Source organism: Nicotiana sylvestris, chromosome 1 (genome assembly GCF_000393655.2).
Source record: "Nicotiana sylvestris chromosome 1, ASM39365v2, whole genome shotgun sequence".
NCBI classification, from domain to species: domain Eukaryota; kingdom Viridiplantae; phylum Streptophyta; class Magnoliopsida; order Solanales; family Solanaceae; genus Nicotiana; species Nicotiana sylvestris.
This window is the reverse complement of record NC_091057.1, coordinates 169,664,805-169,679,735: the sequence shown is the minus strand read 5'-3', so window position 1 is coordinate 169,679,735 and position 14,931 is coordinate 169,664,805. Positions and strand designations below refer to the sequence as shown.

General features: G+C 30.6%; 3 protein-coding genes across 7 annotated transcripts; 2 read left to right on the top strand and 1 right to left on the bottom strand.

Annotated features, from left to right (window-relative positions):
- The first annotated feature begins 226 nt into the window (after positions 1–226).
- Positions 227–3,707, top strand: LOC104223878 (terpineol synthase, chloroplastic-like). Its single transcript, XM_009775406.2, has 7 exons — positions 227–628; positions 758–1,013; positions 1,366–1,750; positions 2,018–2,236; positions 2,377–2,515; positions 2,736–2,984; positions 3,148–3,707. Exons 1-7 carry the CDS (start codon positions 332–334, stop codon positions 3,442–3,444), a joined length of 1,842 nt encoding a protein of 613 aa, XP_009773708.1. The 5' UTR covers positions 227–331; the 3' UTR covers positions 3,445–3,707.
- A 4,844-nt stretch (positions 3,708–8,551) lies between these two features.
- On the top strand, positions 8,552–12,694 carry LOC104223876 (terpineol synthase, chloroplastic-like). 2 transcript variants are annotated; one of them, XM_009775401.2, is made up of 8 exons: positions 8,552–8,738; positions 8,982–9,098; positions 9,383–9,641; positions 10,357–10,714; positions 10,803–11,021; positions 11,116–11,227; positions 11,347–11,595; positions 11,772–12,694. In XM_009775401.2, exons 1-8 carry the CDS (start codon positions 8,736–8,738, stop codon positions 12,096–12,098), a joined length of 1,644 nt encoding a protein of 547 aa, XP_009773703.1. In that variant the 5' UTR covers positions 8,552–8,735; the 3' UTR covers positions 12,099–12,694. The 2 variants fall into 2 exon arrangements, with proteins under 2 accessions (XP_009773703.1, XP_009773702.1); XM_009775400.2 differs by having other exon boundaries at positions 8,552–9,098.
- On the bottom strand, positions 11,737–14,551 carry LOC104223877 (uncharacterized). 4 transcript variants are annotated; one of them, XM_009775404.2, is made up of 6 exons: positions 14,388–14,551; positions 13,526–13,697; positions 13,322–13,399; positions 12,624–12,740; positions 12,326–12,518; positions 11,737–12,161 (listed from the first exon to the last, which is right to left on the bottom strand). In XM_009775404.2, exons 1-5 carry the CDS (start codon positions 14,543–14,545, stop codon positions 12,351–12,353), a joined length of 693 nt encoding a protein of 230 aa, XP_009773706.1. In that variant the 5' UTR covers positions 14,546–14,551; the 3' UTR covers positions 11,737–12,161; positions 12,326–12,350. The 4 variants fall into 4 exon arrangements, with proteins under 4 accessions (XP_009773706.1, XP_070027115.1, XP_009773705.1 ...); XM_070171014.1 differs by lacking the exon at positions 13,322–13,399 and having other exon boundaries at positions 14,388–14,548; XM_009775403.2 differs by having other exon boundaries at positions 12,161–12,518; positions 14,388–14,550.
- Between the last annotated feature and the right edge of the window lie 380 nt (positions 14,552–14,931).

The following is a 14,931-nucleotide window of genomic DNA, read 5'->3' as shown; positions in this document are numbered from 1 at the left end:
TATCACTCCAATTAAATGTTCCTCAAATTTCCAAAAGATAAAAGACAAGTCAGATATATTTGAGGGATTTGACATATATTTTGGATTGGGAAATGATTTCCATGTGGAAAGAAAACTCAGAAGGCAGGTTTATTTTTAGAGTACCATGCTAAACTAATTATGAAGACATAGACTTCCTGCGTCCACTTAATTATTATTAGTTCTATTTGCCGTGTCAAAATAAAGAGACACACAAAAAGCATGTGTAAGTTTTTTTCCTGTCATAAAGATGAATCTATTTAGATAACATTAAGCTAAAAATTCTCCCCACACATTGAAGTGAATCAATATAATGGACGTGGCAATATCTACCAACGTATGGATGCTGCACATGGCCACCTCCAAAATACCTCCGCCACCAGCAGCTACTTGTTTAATTTCCTCTTTCAGCCGAGAAAAGCCGTCACTTGTATCAAAAGCCAGCTGCCTCTCTACCGCAGCTGCAGGCCGCAGCATGAAAACTGAACCATCACCTAATCAGTACTCTGCTATTTCATCTTCAGATCAAAATCTCTCTAGACGTTCAGGGAATTACCAACCTACCACGTGGGATTTTGAGTATATTCAGTCCATACACAATGATTATGCGGTAATATAATTTGTTTAGCACATACTCATGTTATTCAATAATCTGCATAATTAATTTGCCGTAATATCATTCAAAAGATTACGTACGTTGATATTCGAGCTGATCATCAATTGTAAATGTGTTGCGTAGGGAGATAAGTATATGAAGCATTTTAACGAACTGAAGGAGGAAATGAAGAAGATAATAATGGCTGAGGGATTAGAAGAATTAGAGAAGTTGGAGCTGATTGATAATTTGCAAAGGCTTGGAGTAAGTTACCACTTCAGGGACGAAATTATGCAAATTTTGAGCAGCATAAACCAGCACAGTACTTCAGCAGATTCATTATATGCCACAGCTCTGAAATTTAGGCTCTTGAGAGAACATGTATTTCATATCTCTCAAGGTACTGATTTTGCCAAACTAATTTCCTTCTTCTTTCATGTTCTGAATTTTCTTATTCAGAACTTTCGGTAGTCATTACTGCAATATTTTCTTAAATTTCCGGAAAACAAGATCTAGAATTAAGATAAAATTAAAATAGAGTAGGTTAATGAGAATAAATACACCCAAAAAAATTGAGAATACACCAGACTTGTCTTTGATGTGAATTTACATTGAACCTATAGAAGGAACAGTTCACATAAATTAAAGCGTCAAGAGATATTTTCTTTTACATAATTCATGAGGAGCTAGCCACAATGCAAGGAGTATCTATATATGCCAACCTTTAAGATATATGGTTTCTTGTGTTGTAGATATATTCAACAACTTCAAGGACGAAAATGACAATCTCAAGCAAAGTATTTGTAACGATACAAAAGGTTTGTTACAATTATATGAAGCATCATTTCTCGCTACAGAGACTGAAACCACTTTAAACTATGCCACAAGATTCACGACGACACATCTAAAGAATTATGTTGACAATCATTGTGGTGATGAAGAAAATCTAATGGTCGCATTAGTACAACATGCCTTGGAACTTCCTAGGCATTGGATGATGCCAAGATTAGAGACAGAGTGGTATTTAAGCATTTATGAGAGAATGTCAAGTTCTAATCCTCTGTTGCTTGAGCTTGCTAAGTTGGACTTTAACATTGTTCAAGCAGCACACCAAAAAGATTTGAGAATTCTATCGAGGTAAGCCTCTTAATTTCATGTTGATACTTTTTGATTAATCTATTTAGAGTGAGCCGTAAATGTTTATTGTGGATTTAAGTTATACTAGCAGTGTATTTTGGCCTATTATAATAGGGCTAATAGTCTAATACATAGTACCTTATTTTCCAGGTTTCTAATTAATTCCACTTAAGTATTATGATTAATTATCTTTGAAACTCCTAATGTTTATCGATAAACATGCCCGGTAATTTTCTCATACATCAATTATTTTCATGAAATATAAAGGTGGTGGAAGAGCACATATTTAGCAGAGAAGTTGTCATTTTCAAGGGATAGAGTAGTGGAGGCTTTCTTTTGGACAGTGGGGTTACTATTTGAGCCTCAATACAGCTACTGCAGAAGAATGTTAACAAAGGTTATAGTTTTTATTGTAGTCCTAGATGATATTTATGATGTTTTTGGCACTCTTGACGAGTTGGAAATCTTTACTGATGCTGTTGAAAGGTCAGTATCTTCAAGGAAGCAATTACATCTATAAATAGAAGAAAGTATATATTACCCCTTTGCTCGTTTTTTTAATCGTCTCAATTATATTGTTTTGTGTCTGACATGTGAAATTTTGCTTTCTGGTAATATAAATTCAGATGGGATATAAAAGCAATGGAGCAGCTTCCAGACTATATGAAAATATGTTACCTTGCACTCTTCAACAGTACCAATGAAATGGCGTATGATATTCTCAAAGAGAAAGGGATCAATGTCCTACCCTACTTTACAAGACAAGTAAATTCATTATACTTAGAATCTTTAACTCATTCTTTGTTTACTACTTTTATTAAAAAGTTAGTTATTTTTGGCACGCGCACACATATATTTATGCTCTATCTAAAAATATTTGGGTTCAGTTGAATCTGCCCCCTCTCCTCCCCACCCCCTAAACCACAAATTAAACACCAAATCCATTTATTTGCATTATTATTATTTGAGACAATTTATTAATTAGTGGGCAGATTTATGCAAAGCTTACTTACAAGAAGCAAGATGGTACTACAAAGGGTATAAGCCAACTCTGGAAGAATACATAGATAATGCATGGATTTCAATTGCAACTCCTTTGATATTAGTCCATGCATTCTTCTTTGTCACCAATCCAATTACAAAAGAGGCATTGGAGTCCTTAAACAAATATCCTGACATAATTCGTCGGTGTGCTATAATTAATCGTTTTCTTGATGACTTGGGGACATCATCGGTACGTTTTTATACTTTCCTTTGAGATAAAATTTGTACTATGATTCAAAATAACTTAATTTAGAGTCCATTCGGATGAAGAGACACTAAGATTCAAGAAGATTATACGTAAAGCAAATTCACAATATCGTTCATTTTTTTTTCTATTGCTCTTGTTAATTCAGGAAGAGTTAAAAAGGGGTGATGTTTCCAAGTCAATTCAATGTTTTATGAATGAGAAGGGTGTTTCCGAAGAAGAGGCAAAAGAAGGAATTAGAATTTTGATAAAGGAGACATGGGAACTGATGAACAAAGACCAAATGGAAGAGCTACTATTTTCTGAAACATTTATTGGGATTGCATTAAATTTTTCAAGAGCATCACACTGCATGTATCAGCATGGAGATGGGCATGGAATTCAAAATTCTCACATCATAAATCGGATTTCCAAACTACTTTTTGAGCCTATCACAATTCTATAGTGTCCTACAATTATTGCAAGACTATAGGGCGAGTGTAATACTACAGTGAGTTGTATTAAAATAAAGAGTGTTATTTCTTTTGAAGTTAGTAGTAGTCTCTTGACACTATCAAGTTGTAATATTATAGGAGTATTATATTGTTCTGCTCGGGTATTGTATTTTACCCCGTTAGAAGATTTGGTCGTTACTCTCTTGTGTTATTGTTATTTACCGTGGATATTATTCCTGGGCTATTTTTCCCAACAATATATATATCTTGCAAAGACACATGTAACTAAAAAGGAAGTTAAAGCTAATTATATTAAGTGCTAAGCTCATAACAATTTACTTGGCATACACACACAAACACACTTTATGGTAGGTATATTTACCATAATAATTAGAATTACTACCTGAAAATAAGTCAAATAATATAATTTTCTATAACATGTTAAATTTTACTTATTTTGTAAAAAAAAAATTACAGTTTCAATATATGTAAGTTAAATCCTTAGAGTTAAACTTTACTCATTTTTATAGACTGCTGGCTGCATCAAATTTAATCTGCAGCATATTGTGATTAAGCCAAGTGGCAAGCTAAAATGAAGCCACTTGGCAATTTTAGGACAACATTAATAATTAAAAATTATAAATGGAAACATAATTAATGAAAATAGTTTAATAAATCTTATACATAATCCAAATAGATCTTAGACAAATCCAATCTTTATATCTATATTTATATTTATTTGTATAATTGTGTGTGTGTGTGTGTGTGTGTGTGTATATATATTCACTCATAGATTTTCTTCTATATTAGCTAGAAATATGGAGGTAAAAAATTAATTAAAAAACTAGAATAAAAAAATAAAAAATATAGAAAGACATAAATTGAGATAAGCTATGACTATTTGTACTTTGGAGCTATAAAATAAAACTAAAATTTACTTACGATATTAAAAATTTATTGAGTTTAAAAATTAAATAAATTCAAGCAGCAAATTAAGATCTTACATAAAGTATACAAATTATTTATAAGGTAAAAAAATTAAATAATCAAGAAAAAATATTTTAATAACAAGAATAACGAAGTCATATTAATATTGATAAATCACGTAAACGAATATTTTATACGTAAATATTACTGCAATATTTAGATATAATGTATTCAGATAAGTAAGAAAATATTTTTCTATGATTAATATTTGAATTGAATGCAGTTAGTTTAAATTTAAAAGCATAACATACTTTTTAAAATGCGGTCCAAATTAGAAAATAGAATGATAAAAATTATTTGAATTAGAGATGAGAAAGTTTTTAAATTTTTATCAATATTATATTAGAATGAATGTGGTAGAAGTAGATATTAAATTCAAACAAGATAATAAAAATTCACATGACAATGTAATAATATTAGTTATTGAATAATATAATATTAAAAATAAAGAATAAATAGAGAAAAAATTAAAATTCAGATTTTTATCATAGAGAAAATTGTAAAACTTATTTAAATTTGAGATGAGAAAATTTTTTATATTAGGATAAGAAAAGTCATAATATGGATAAGTCCACATAACTTAAGTCTAATAGATAAATTCAAAAACTAAAATATTAAATAATAAAAATAAATTAGAGATAATGTGAGGAAATTTGTAAATCATAAGTTTAGAAAATAAAATAAATATAAATATACAATAGTTAAAAAATATAAAATTTTCGAGAAACATTTTAAAAACAAAATAAATATTTATTTTATGATTACAAAAATTTTTATATATTAATAAATAGAGAAAAAATAAAAATTCAGATTTTTTATCATGGAAAAAGGGTAAAATTTATTTAAATTTGAGATGAGAAAGTTTTTTATATTAAGATAAGAAAAGTCATAATATGGATAAGTCCACATAACTCAAGTCTAATAGATAAATTCAAAAACTAAAATATTGAATAATAAAAATAAATTAGAGATAATGTGAGGAAATTTGTAAATCATAAGTTTAGAAAATAAAATAAATGTAAATATACAATACCTAAAAACTATTATTAAAACTTAAAAAATTTAAAATTTTCGAGAAATATTTTTAAAACAAAATAAATTTTTGTTTTATGATTACAATTATATATATATATATATATATATATATTAATAAATAGAGAGAAAAATGAAAATTCTGATTTTTTATTATAGAGAAAAGGGCAAAACTTATTTAAATTTGAGATGAGAAAGTTTTTTATATTATGATAAGAAAAATCATAATATGGATAAGTCCACATAACTCAAGTCTAATAGATAAAATCAGAAACTAAAATATTGAATAATAAAAATAAATTAGAGATAATGTGAGGAAATTTGTAAATCATAAGTTTAGAAAATAAAATAAATGTAAATATACAATACTTAAAAATATTATCAAAACTTAAATTTTTTAAAATTTTCGAGAAATATTTTTAAAACAAAATAAATATTTATTTTATGATTACAAAAATTTATATATATATTTATCTATATTATATAAAGAATAGTAGTGATAATAATATTAAATAAAGTTACAAATTAATGAAAAGCCACATAAAACGTAATAAAACTATATATTAGATTAAACAATAGAAATATTATATTAAATTATTAAAAATTTACTATTAGAAAGAAAGGGAAAGACTATTTGAATTTGAGATTAGAATGTTCTTAAAACTATGTTGAGAATGCTCAAACTATGGAGAATACCACGAAATTGAAGTCTTATTTATGAAAAATAAAAAAACAAATACATATTTAAAAATACATAATATAGGTACTAATGAAAATTAGAAATTAAATTTGAATCATAAAACTAAAAGAGAAAAAAATTTACGAAAAGAAATAAAATGACAGTGAAAATATTACTACAATTTAGATATAATGTGTTCAAACAATTAAGAAAATATTTTCCTATGATTAATATCTAAATTGAGTGCAGTTAGTTTAAGTTTGAAAGCGTAGCATAATATTTTGAAAATGCGGTCCAATTTACAACATAGAATGATAAGAATTATTTAAATTTAAGATGAGATTTTTTTTATTTTTGAAAATATCATGTAAAGAAATAAAACAGTAAAAATATTACTACAAAATTAAGATATAATGTGTTCAAACAATTAAGAAATATTTTTCTATGATTAAATTAAAATTTTTAAAAATATAAATTAATTTCTAATATAGGTAATTTTACTAATGATAATTAAAAATTAAATCTGTATCTTAAAGCTAAAAAGAAAAGAAAATTTAACTGCATCTAATACAAAAATAATTATAAGAGAACTCAATATATTTGGAACGTAATAATCAAATAACTTATGTATTAATATTTTAGACTAATTCAAAGTTACAATTTAAAAGAAAATATGATATTATTTTGGTTATAGGTAAAATATTAATATAAAAACTATTTAAAATATAGTAGGGAAGAGATGTATAAAAAAATAAGGTAATGTGATTTATACTTTAAATTAATTGGAAAATTAAATAATTAAATTATATTTAAAAATATTAATGATAAATTTAAATGATTAAAAAATTCTGAATAAGAGGGTACAAACATAAAAATATACCAAATTTCAAGAATAAAATATTTATATTTATTAAAGACTGTTAAAAAGATAATAAGCAAGATATTAATTAAATTATTAAGCTAATAAAAAATTATATGACGGTAAAATAATATTAAATAGTAAATAATACAATAACTATAAGAAAAGAACAAAAATAAAAAAGAATTTGCATAAAATGATGTGATGAATAAGACATATTTAACTTTCAGTCAAAAACAAAGTGATAATAAGAATTTTCTTAAAATAATATGATATAATATGCTCAAACAACACAGATCACAACATGACATATTTAGTATTTTTTAATATTGACACTGAAACGAAATACAAGTACTAAAATCAAGGGATTAGGTTGCTACAAATAAAATAAAAGTTGTCTACTACAAGATTTGAATAATTATTTCATATCTTGCTTCAAAATTAATATCTAATGTTATATAATTTTTATATGAAAGGTTTATATTTTAAGGTTATTTGCAAATAATTCAAACAACATAAATTACAATTTGACATAATTTATGTTCGCGCATCGCATAGGTACTAATACTAGTTCTTTTTTTAACAAGAAAAATATATAAAAAAAGTAGTTGGGACAAGATGGTGGTTGTGGAGATATAGTTATAAATGGAATTCAAGACAGACTTGTGAATTCGATCGGCTATTTACATAAGAGTATTAAAGACTTAAGATCTATGGATTCAACTTTAAATTATTAGTATTAATCCATTATGTATATTTTTAAAATTATAAATTTATATCTATTATTTATTGTAATTTTAATAGATTTACCCGGTAACTTATCCGCCCGTTGTTATCCAACTATTCGTTTATATTCATGTGAAACATGAGTATTATGAATAGTTGATTTAATGCTATCATATTAATAGGTCTTTTTCGTTGAAATTTTCTTGCTCTTTTCTTTCCAGTAGAAGATAAGACATCAAATGATCTAATCAGACTTTACTATCATACGCCAACCAAATCATCATGATTTAGATAAAATCTAAAACTTCTACAAGTTACTTGAAAGGTAGAAGTTAGGCAATACCACTAAGTGGCGGAGTCAGGATCTCCACAAAGGGGTTTAAAAAACTTTTTTGTATTTAGTGGGAATTGAATCCATGACTTTATGTAGATTTTGAACCCCTTGACCATTAAACTACACTTTTGGATTGTGTTAAGGGGGGTCAAAACTTAATATATAAAGGTAAAAAATAGATTTTGCCTTATAAATACAGTGTAATTTTTCGACGAAGAAGGTTCGGGTGAACCCCTTGCTCTCCTAAATCCGCCCCTGATACCACTTCTCTATATATGTGTGTGTTGGGGGGACCTACATAATAAAATAAAAGAAACAAAAAGAAAAAAATTGATGGGAAGAAAGAGTGGCAATGGTAGGCGTGCAATTTGCATTTGCAAATAGCAAAAGCCAAATCTTATTCTGATAAGGGCAAATCTGATTTTGTAAAATCAAATTCGATTGATTGTCTGGATGTTGAGGCTTGCTATAAATAGAAGCCTATGTTCTTCGTTTTAAGTACACCAAAACGAGAGAAGGAGATAGGAGAGAGAGTTTGTGAGATAAATAGAGTGAGAGTAATATTATAATGAGTTAGTGTTATTTCTTTTGAAGTTGTAGTAGTCTCTTGACACTACCAAATTTTAATATTATTGGGGTATTATATTGTTCCGCTCGAGTATTGTATTTTATCCCATTAGAAGATATGGTATAATTACTCTTTTGTATTATTTACCGTGAATATTATTCCCGAGCGAGATGTTATTTTTCCCAACAATATATATATCTTGCAAAGACACATGCATGTAACTAAAAAGGAAGTTAAAGCTAATTAAGTGCTAAGCTCATACACTTATAATTAAACGGCCGTTTTCCATAACTGGAAATGGTAATGGCGACAATCATCTCTGCATCAATTATTAGCAAACCAATTTTAATTTGGACATTACAGGTTCCAAAATCCTGCAATATTTCTAATGCTCAAGCTGCCCCTCTTAGACGATCTGGAAATTATCAGCCTTCTATTTGGGAGTATACTCAAATTCGATCATTGAAGAACCGATATTCGGTAAGTTATTACAGTCAAACCTCTCTATAACAGCCTCGTTTGTTCTAGATATTTTTAGATGTTATAGCGAATAGCTGTTATAGAAAACATATATTATAACAGAACATGGCATTTGGTTCGGAAAAAAATAGATTTTATAGTGAAGTGTTATATAAGGATATTGTTATAGAGAGGTCTTATTGTATTAGCTATATTAATTAAATCTATATAATCTTTTTCTTCTTCTTCTTTTCCTCTCATGCTAAATGCTGCTTAATTAATAAGCATATGTATGGAATTTGTAGGGCGAGAAATTTATCAGACGACGCGATGAGCTGAAGATGGAAGTCAAGATTATGCTTAGTGATCGTAACATGAAGCCATTGGATCAGTTAGAGATTATCGATAATTTGCAAAGACTTGGATTATCCTATAACTTTGAGGATGAAATATACAGCATTCTGAATTACGTATGTGACAAAATTAGCAAAAGTAACGGAGATTTGTATGCTAAAGCTCTTTCATTTAGGCTCTTGAGACAACACGGGTTTAACATTTCACAAGGTGCTATATACATTATATTTCTCTTCGTTTTTTTCTTTATGTATTTGGTAGTCGAAACTCACTGATCCGTCTAATCCGAATTCACGTCGCCCACTAAAAAAGCAGTGGTCTTGGTATAGTATCTACTTTTTCTCTCTCCTTTTTCTTGTGTGTGTGGGGGGGGGGGGGCTTTATGCATCTACAAGAAGGTGTGAAGGTCGAGGATTAAGGTCGTGGGTTGACAGGTAGTCGAGAGTTTCTCTTTGACTTACTTTAGCGCCAGTCTTGCATTTTCTAATTCCAATAGTTCCTTGTTATTATACAGTGCATCAGTCTCACATGTAGGATTGGCATTATTCTTGTATTTTAGTATTCCTAGATCTTTGTTATTATATGTTTTGTCATTTGTTTCCGTTGCCTATTACATGTTGTTGCTAATATATGTTTATTGTTTCCTTTCACTCTTATTGAGCCGAGGATCTACCAGAAATAGTCTCTCTACTTTCATAAGGTAGAGGTAAGGTTTGCGAACATATATATTACCATCCTCAGACCCCACTTGTGAGATTCTACTAGATTTGTTAGTGTCAGATGTTGTATTCCAAGCCCAATGGGTTGCTAATTCTCATTCACGCCACGTATGGATGCTAAAAGGGAAAGACTTCCTACCATGAATTTCTCCACTCCTAAGGATCGAATCATACAATACTATACAATATATGGTTTTTGGTTGCAGAAATATTTGATGGTCTTAGTGAAACTCACACTGAGGATACAAAGGGAATGCTATATTTGTACGAAGCTTCTTTTCTTGCAACAGAAGGTGAGAGTGAATTGGAGCAAGCAAGAAATTGGACTGAAAAACACTTGAGAGAATATTTGGAAAATAAAAATAATAACCAAAATGTGGCTGAATTAGTGCACCATGCTTTGGAACTTCCATTGCATTGGAGGATGTTGAGATTAGAGGCAAGGTGGTTCATCAATTTTTACAAGAAAAGACAAGACACGATTCCTTTATTGCTTGAGCTGGCTATCCTTGACTTCAACATTGTTCAAGCAGCTCATATTCAAGACCTAAAATATGTGGCAAGGTAATAGATTACTCCACTGGAAATTAAACAGGACTTTGCCTTTTCATTGTCATGTTTAAATTCTAATTCATTAGATATGGAAAAATAGGTGGTGGAAAGAAACAGGTTTAGCAGAGAATCTGCCATTTGCTAGGGATAGATTAGTGGAGAATTTCTTTTGGACAATTGGAGTAAATTTCCTTCCTCAATATGGATACTTCAGAAGAATTTCCACAAAGGTAAATGCTTTAATAACCACAATAGACGATGTATATGATGTTTTTGGTACTCTGGATGAACTACAATGCTTCACTCATGCCATTCAAAGGTAACTAACACTACCTCGTATTTTCGAATGTTAAAATTTGTTAAAACATAATTAATTTGCAGCTAATTTTTATATCTTGTAATAAAAAATTTAGATGGAATGCCGACGACCTCCCAGACAATATGAAGATGTGTTATTTTGCACTTGACAACTTTATTAATGAAGTGGCTTGTGATGCTCTCATTGTACCCTATCTAAGAAATGCGGTAATTTTTAAATGCTGTAATTTTTTCTTTTATCTTTCTGAAATGTCTCCCTTTCTTGATATGTATTATTACCTGATGAGTCAAAGTTAATAATACTATGCCACGGTATTAATTTTCAGTGGACAGATTTGTGCAAATCTTACTTAAGAGAAGCAAAGTGGTACTTTAGCAAGTATATTCCAACCATGGAAGAATACATGGACAATGCCTGGATTTCGATATCAGCTCCAGTTATATTAGTACATGCCTATTTCCTCATTGCTAACCCTGTAAACAAGGAGGCTTTGCATTACTTAAAGAATTACCATGACATAATTCGTTGGTCAGCCTTGATTTTGCGGCTCGCGAATGATTTAGGAACATCATCGGTATGTAGAACTCTCCTTTAATATTTGGACACTATCAATGTATTTTGATCTGTTATAGTTGAAGGATATCTGCCTTATTTTCCAGATTAGTAATTCAATTATTAAGTGCAGTTGCCTGCTGTTTTATATAGATGGCGACGATTTACCAACAATGCTTTTTCTATTGCTTAATGTAGGAAGAGTTGAAAAGGGGTGATGTACCCAAATCAATACAATGTTACATGAACGAAAAGAAAGTTTGTGAAGAAGATGCTCGACAACATATTAAGCTTTTGATTAGTGAGACGTGGAAGAAACTGAACGAAGCTCATAATGTAGCAGCACACCCCTTCCCTAAGATGTTTGTTACGAGTGCTATGAACCTAGCAAGAATGGCACAATGCATGTACCAGCATGGTGATGGCCATGGCGGCCAGAATTCTGAGACTAAAAATCGCATCATAGCATTGCTCTTTGAATCTATTCCTCCAGCTCACCAACTAAAAGCCTTTTCTAATATTTGACTCATTGCAAATGAAGATGTTTTTCCACTATCCAGAGTGCTGTATATCATACGAGACCTGTCTCTGTTGAAAGAGTGCAAATGCATTGTATTCATACAACAATAACATTCATATCAACAAAATGGATTCGGAAGTCGTTTCTCCAATGAGAATAGGTAAGTATGAATTGATACAGGACTTGGGACCATATGCTTGACTGCTAATGCAGCAGATGTTCCAATAGTTACCTTTCTTTTTATGCTGGGGACATCATTATGTGTCGCTTTTAGATGAACCTGGTTCTTTTGAGAATTTGCGCCATCGTTCTTTGTTCTTTTCCACTGAAGCAGAATTCTGAACAAACTCGGAGAGTCCTTGCCTGAAAGCACCTAAATTTACCCCTTTGCCCACTAATATGCTTGTGACACCCATTTTTAAAACCTGAAAAACACTGCTTTAGCGTACTACTTTGATTTAGACCAACAAGTGATGTTATTATTTGAATCAACTGAAATGCATGATACAATTAGCAAAGAGTGATTATACCGCCTGTATGTTCCGATTTTCATCATCAAAAAACAGCATGTCATTATAGGGCACCGCCGTCTTCCGGTTGATTTTCTGAAAGTGTTCTGTCTTATGTGTCCAACTGGAGAATATCTCCTGTAGCATTAAGTAATCAGCATAATGACCTCACGGTAAGCAGCATCAGTCATCAGATAAAAGTAAAACAACCAAAACAAGTTTAACTACCTTATTTTTGGAGCACCTTGGGTAAAGTAAAATATTTAAGCTCTCCTAGCCCCAAAAGCGAGGATAACTCAATTCATGTAAGATATAAATACATTCCTAACCCTACATAGGAGGTGCTTAGAAGACCGACCAAACCACCAAGATCAGTCAAATCTGAAGATGCCTTCTGAGCCTAGTTTGGCTTAGAAAGTGTTGAACTGTAGTAAACAGCAAAATAAGTATTTTATACATATGCAGGGCAAAATCTAAAAAGTGAAATTGGGGACAAAATGTTGCTACGTTGAAAACTTTCTCAAATTGGAACAATAAACTATATTTTGAAATATACATAAATGAAACCATCAAGCTATACACTAGCGAACAAAAACCTCTGAATGTAACTGCAACAGTTTGCTAAGGTTATAAGGGGCTTTTTAAAGCATCATTCATTTTTATTAGAATTTAACTTCTTCATAGCTCATAGCATATGGATAACATAATTATGGACCTACTATTTTCTTTGTCTTTCTCTCTTCCAACCTACTATTCCCACTCCTCGACCATGTAAAGAGGGGTTGCCAGGAAGTCAACTACAAAACAAGGAGGCAGATGAGCTAAATTGACAGCAGTAATAGCTATTGTCAATAAAAATTGCAGGTTATCGTAGCATTATAGAAAAACGATGAAAAGAGATGCTGAGATTTCCACCATCTCACCTGAGCTACAAACATTGATTTTATCCCCAATTTTTTAAGGAAAGCGTTTGCTATGTCTGGAGTGGGTGATCGTGAGGCAATAGCAACATTAACTCCCTTGTCCTTGAGGGCATGTAAGATACCTTTGGCCTGAGGATACATAGATGGTTTTTCATTTATGGAGCGGCATTCACTGAAATACAAAGCAGACATAAAAATGGTATTACGAGTACTCCAAGACCAAGTTTAAGCAAAATAACAAGCTCTCTCTTTCTTTCGGATAGATAACAAGGGATGATGAGATATAGAAACAGTGGCACAAAGTTGTTGCAAGCAATGTTAACTTGGAGTAGACTTGAACTAAATTAAAGGCCTCGGGACAAGAAATAGAATTCATACATCCTTGGCTTTAGAAAATTATGACCTCAAAATTCTGTTCTTACAAATAAAAGCCACATATCCACCGACCCCGACCCCCATCCCCACCCCCCACCCCCTCTTCAAATTTGAAGCTAATTGCCTATTTTCCAATACTGCAACCACGCAAAGAACAAGAAATCAACTATATTTCCAATCCCAAACTAGTTGAGGTCGGCTATATATGAATCAAGTGTATCCAATTAAGCTCTAATTCGGCCCAACAGCATATAGAGAACACAGGATAAAAAAATAAACAAATGAATAAAGAAAAGAAGCTAAAGCAGTTCCAAGAGTGCGAAAGGCAGCGCGAATCAATTACTCTAAAAATGAAAAGAATAGTCAAAACTGAGCATCCGATAAATCCAGCAAGATCAATAAATTGGAAAAAAACTGATAAAAAAGAGAAAATAGATAATAAATCAACAATAATAGGAATAAAGGAAGATAGAAATTGGGTGAGTACCAATAAAAAGGCCAGAGAGTATAATCGAGATCGAAGACGACGAGACGAGGCAGCACTTGGAACATTCCCATTATCTCCATTGCTTCATTCTTCACCTTTTCGTCTCCCATCTCTCCCGCCTCCACGCTTTCCGTGCCGCCAACACCCTCTTTTATCATGTTTGGCTAAGCTTATAAGCCATAAGCATTTTTGACTTATTTATGCATTTGATAGAATTAAAAATGCTTATAAGTTAAGTGTTTATAAGTTAAAAGCCGTAAGTTGGTGTCCACTACTTTATCAAATTTCAGCTTATAAAGTTTGACCGAAATATTTACTATTTTATCCCTAAAATATTTTTTTAAAACAAAACTCTTCGTATACCCAATTCTTCAGCAGTTTATTATTAATTTCAGCACTTTTATCCAAATACGTAACTCCTTATTTTTTAAATCAGCTTCAGCACTTAAAAGTGTTTTTCAGCACATAATGCTTATCAGTTACTCTAAATCAGCTAAGTCAAACGAGCTCTAAGTCTTTTTTTTCCGTCTCTGCGAATAAGTAT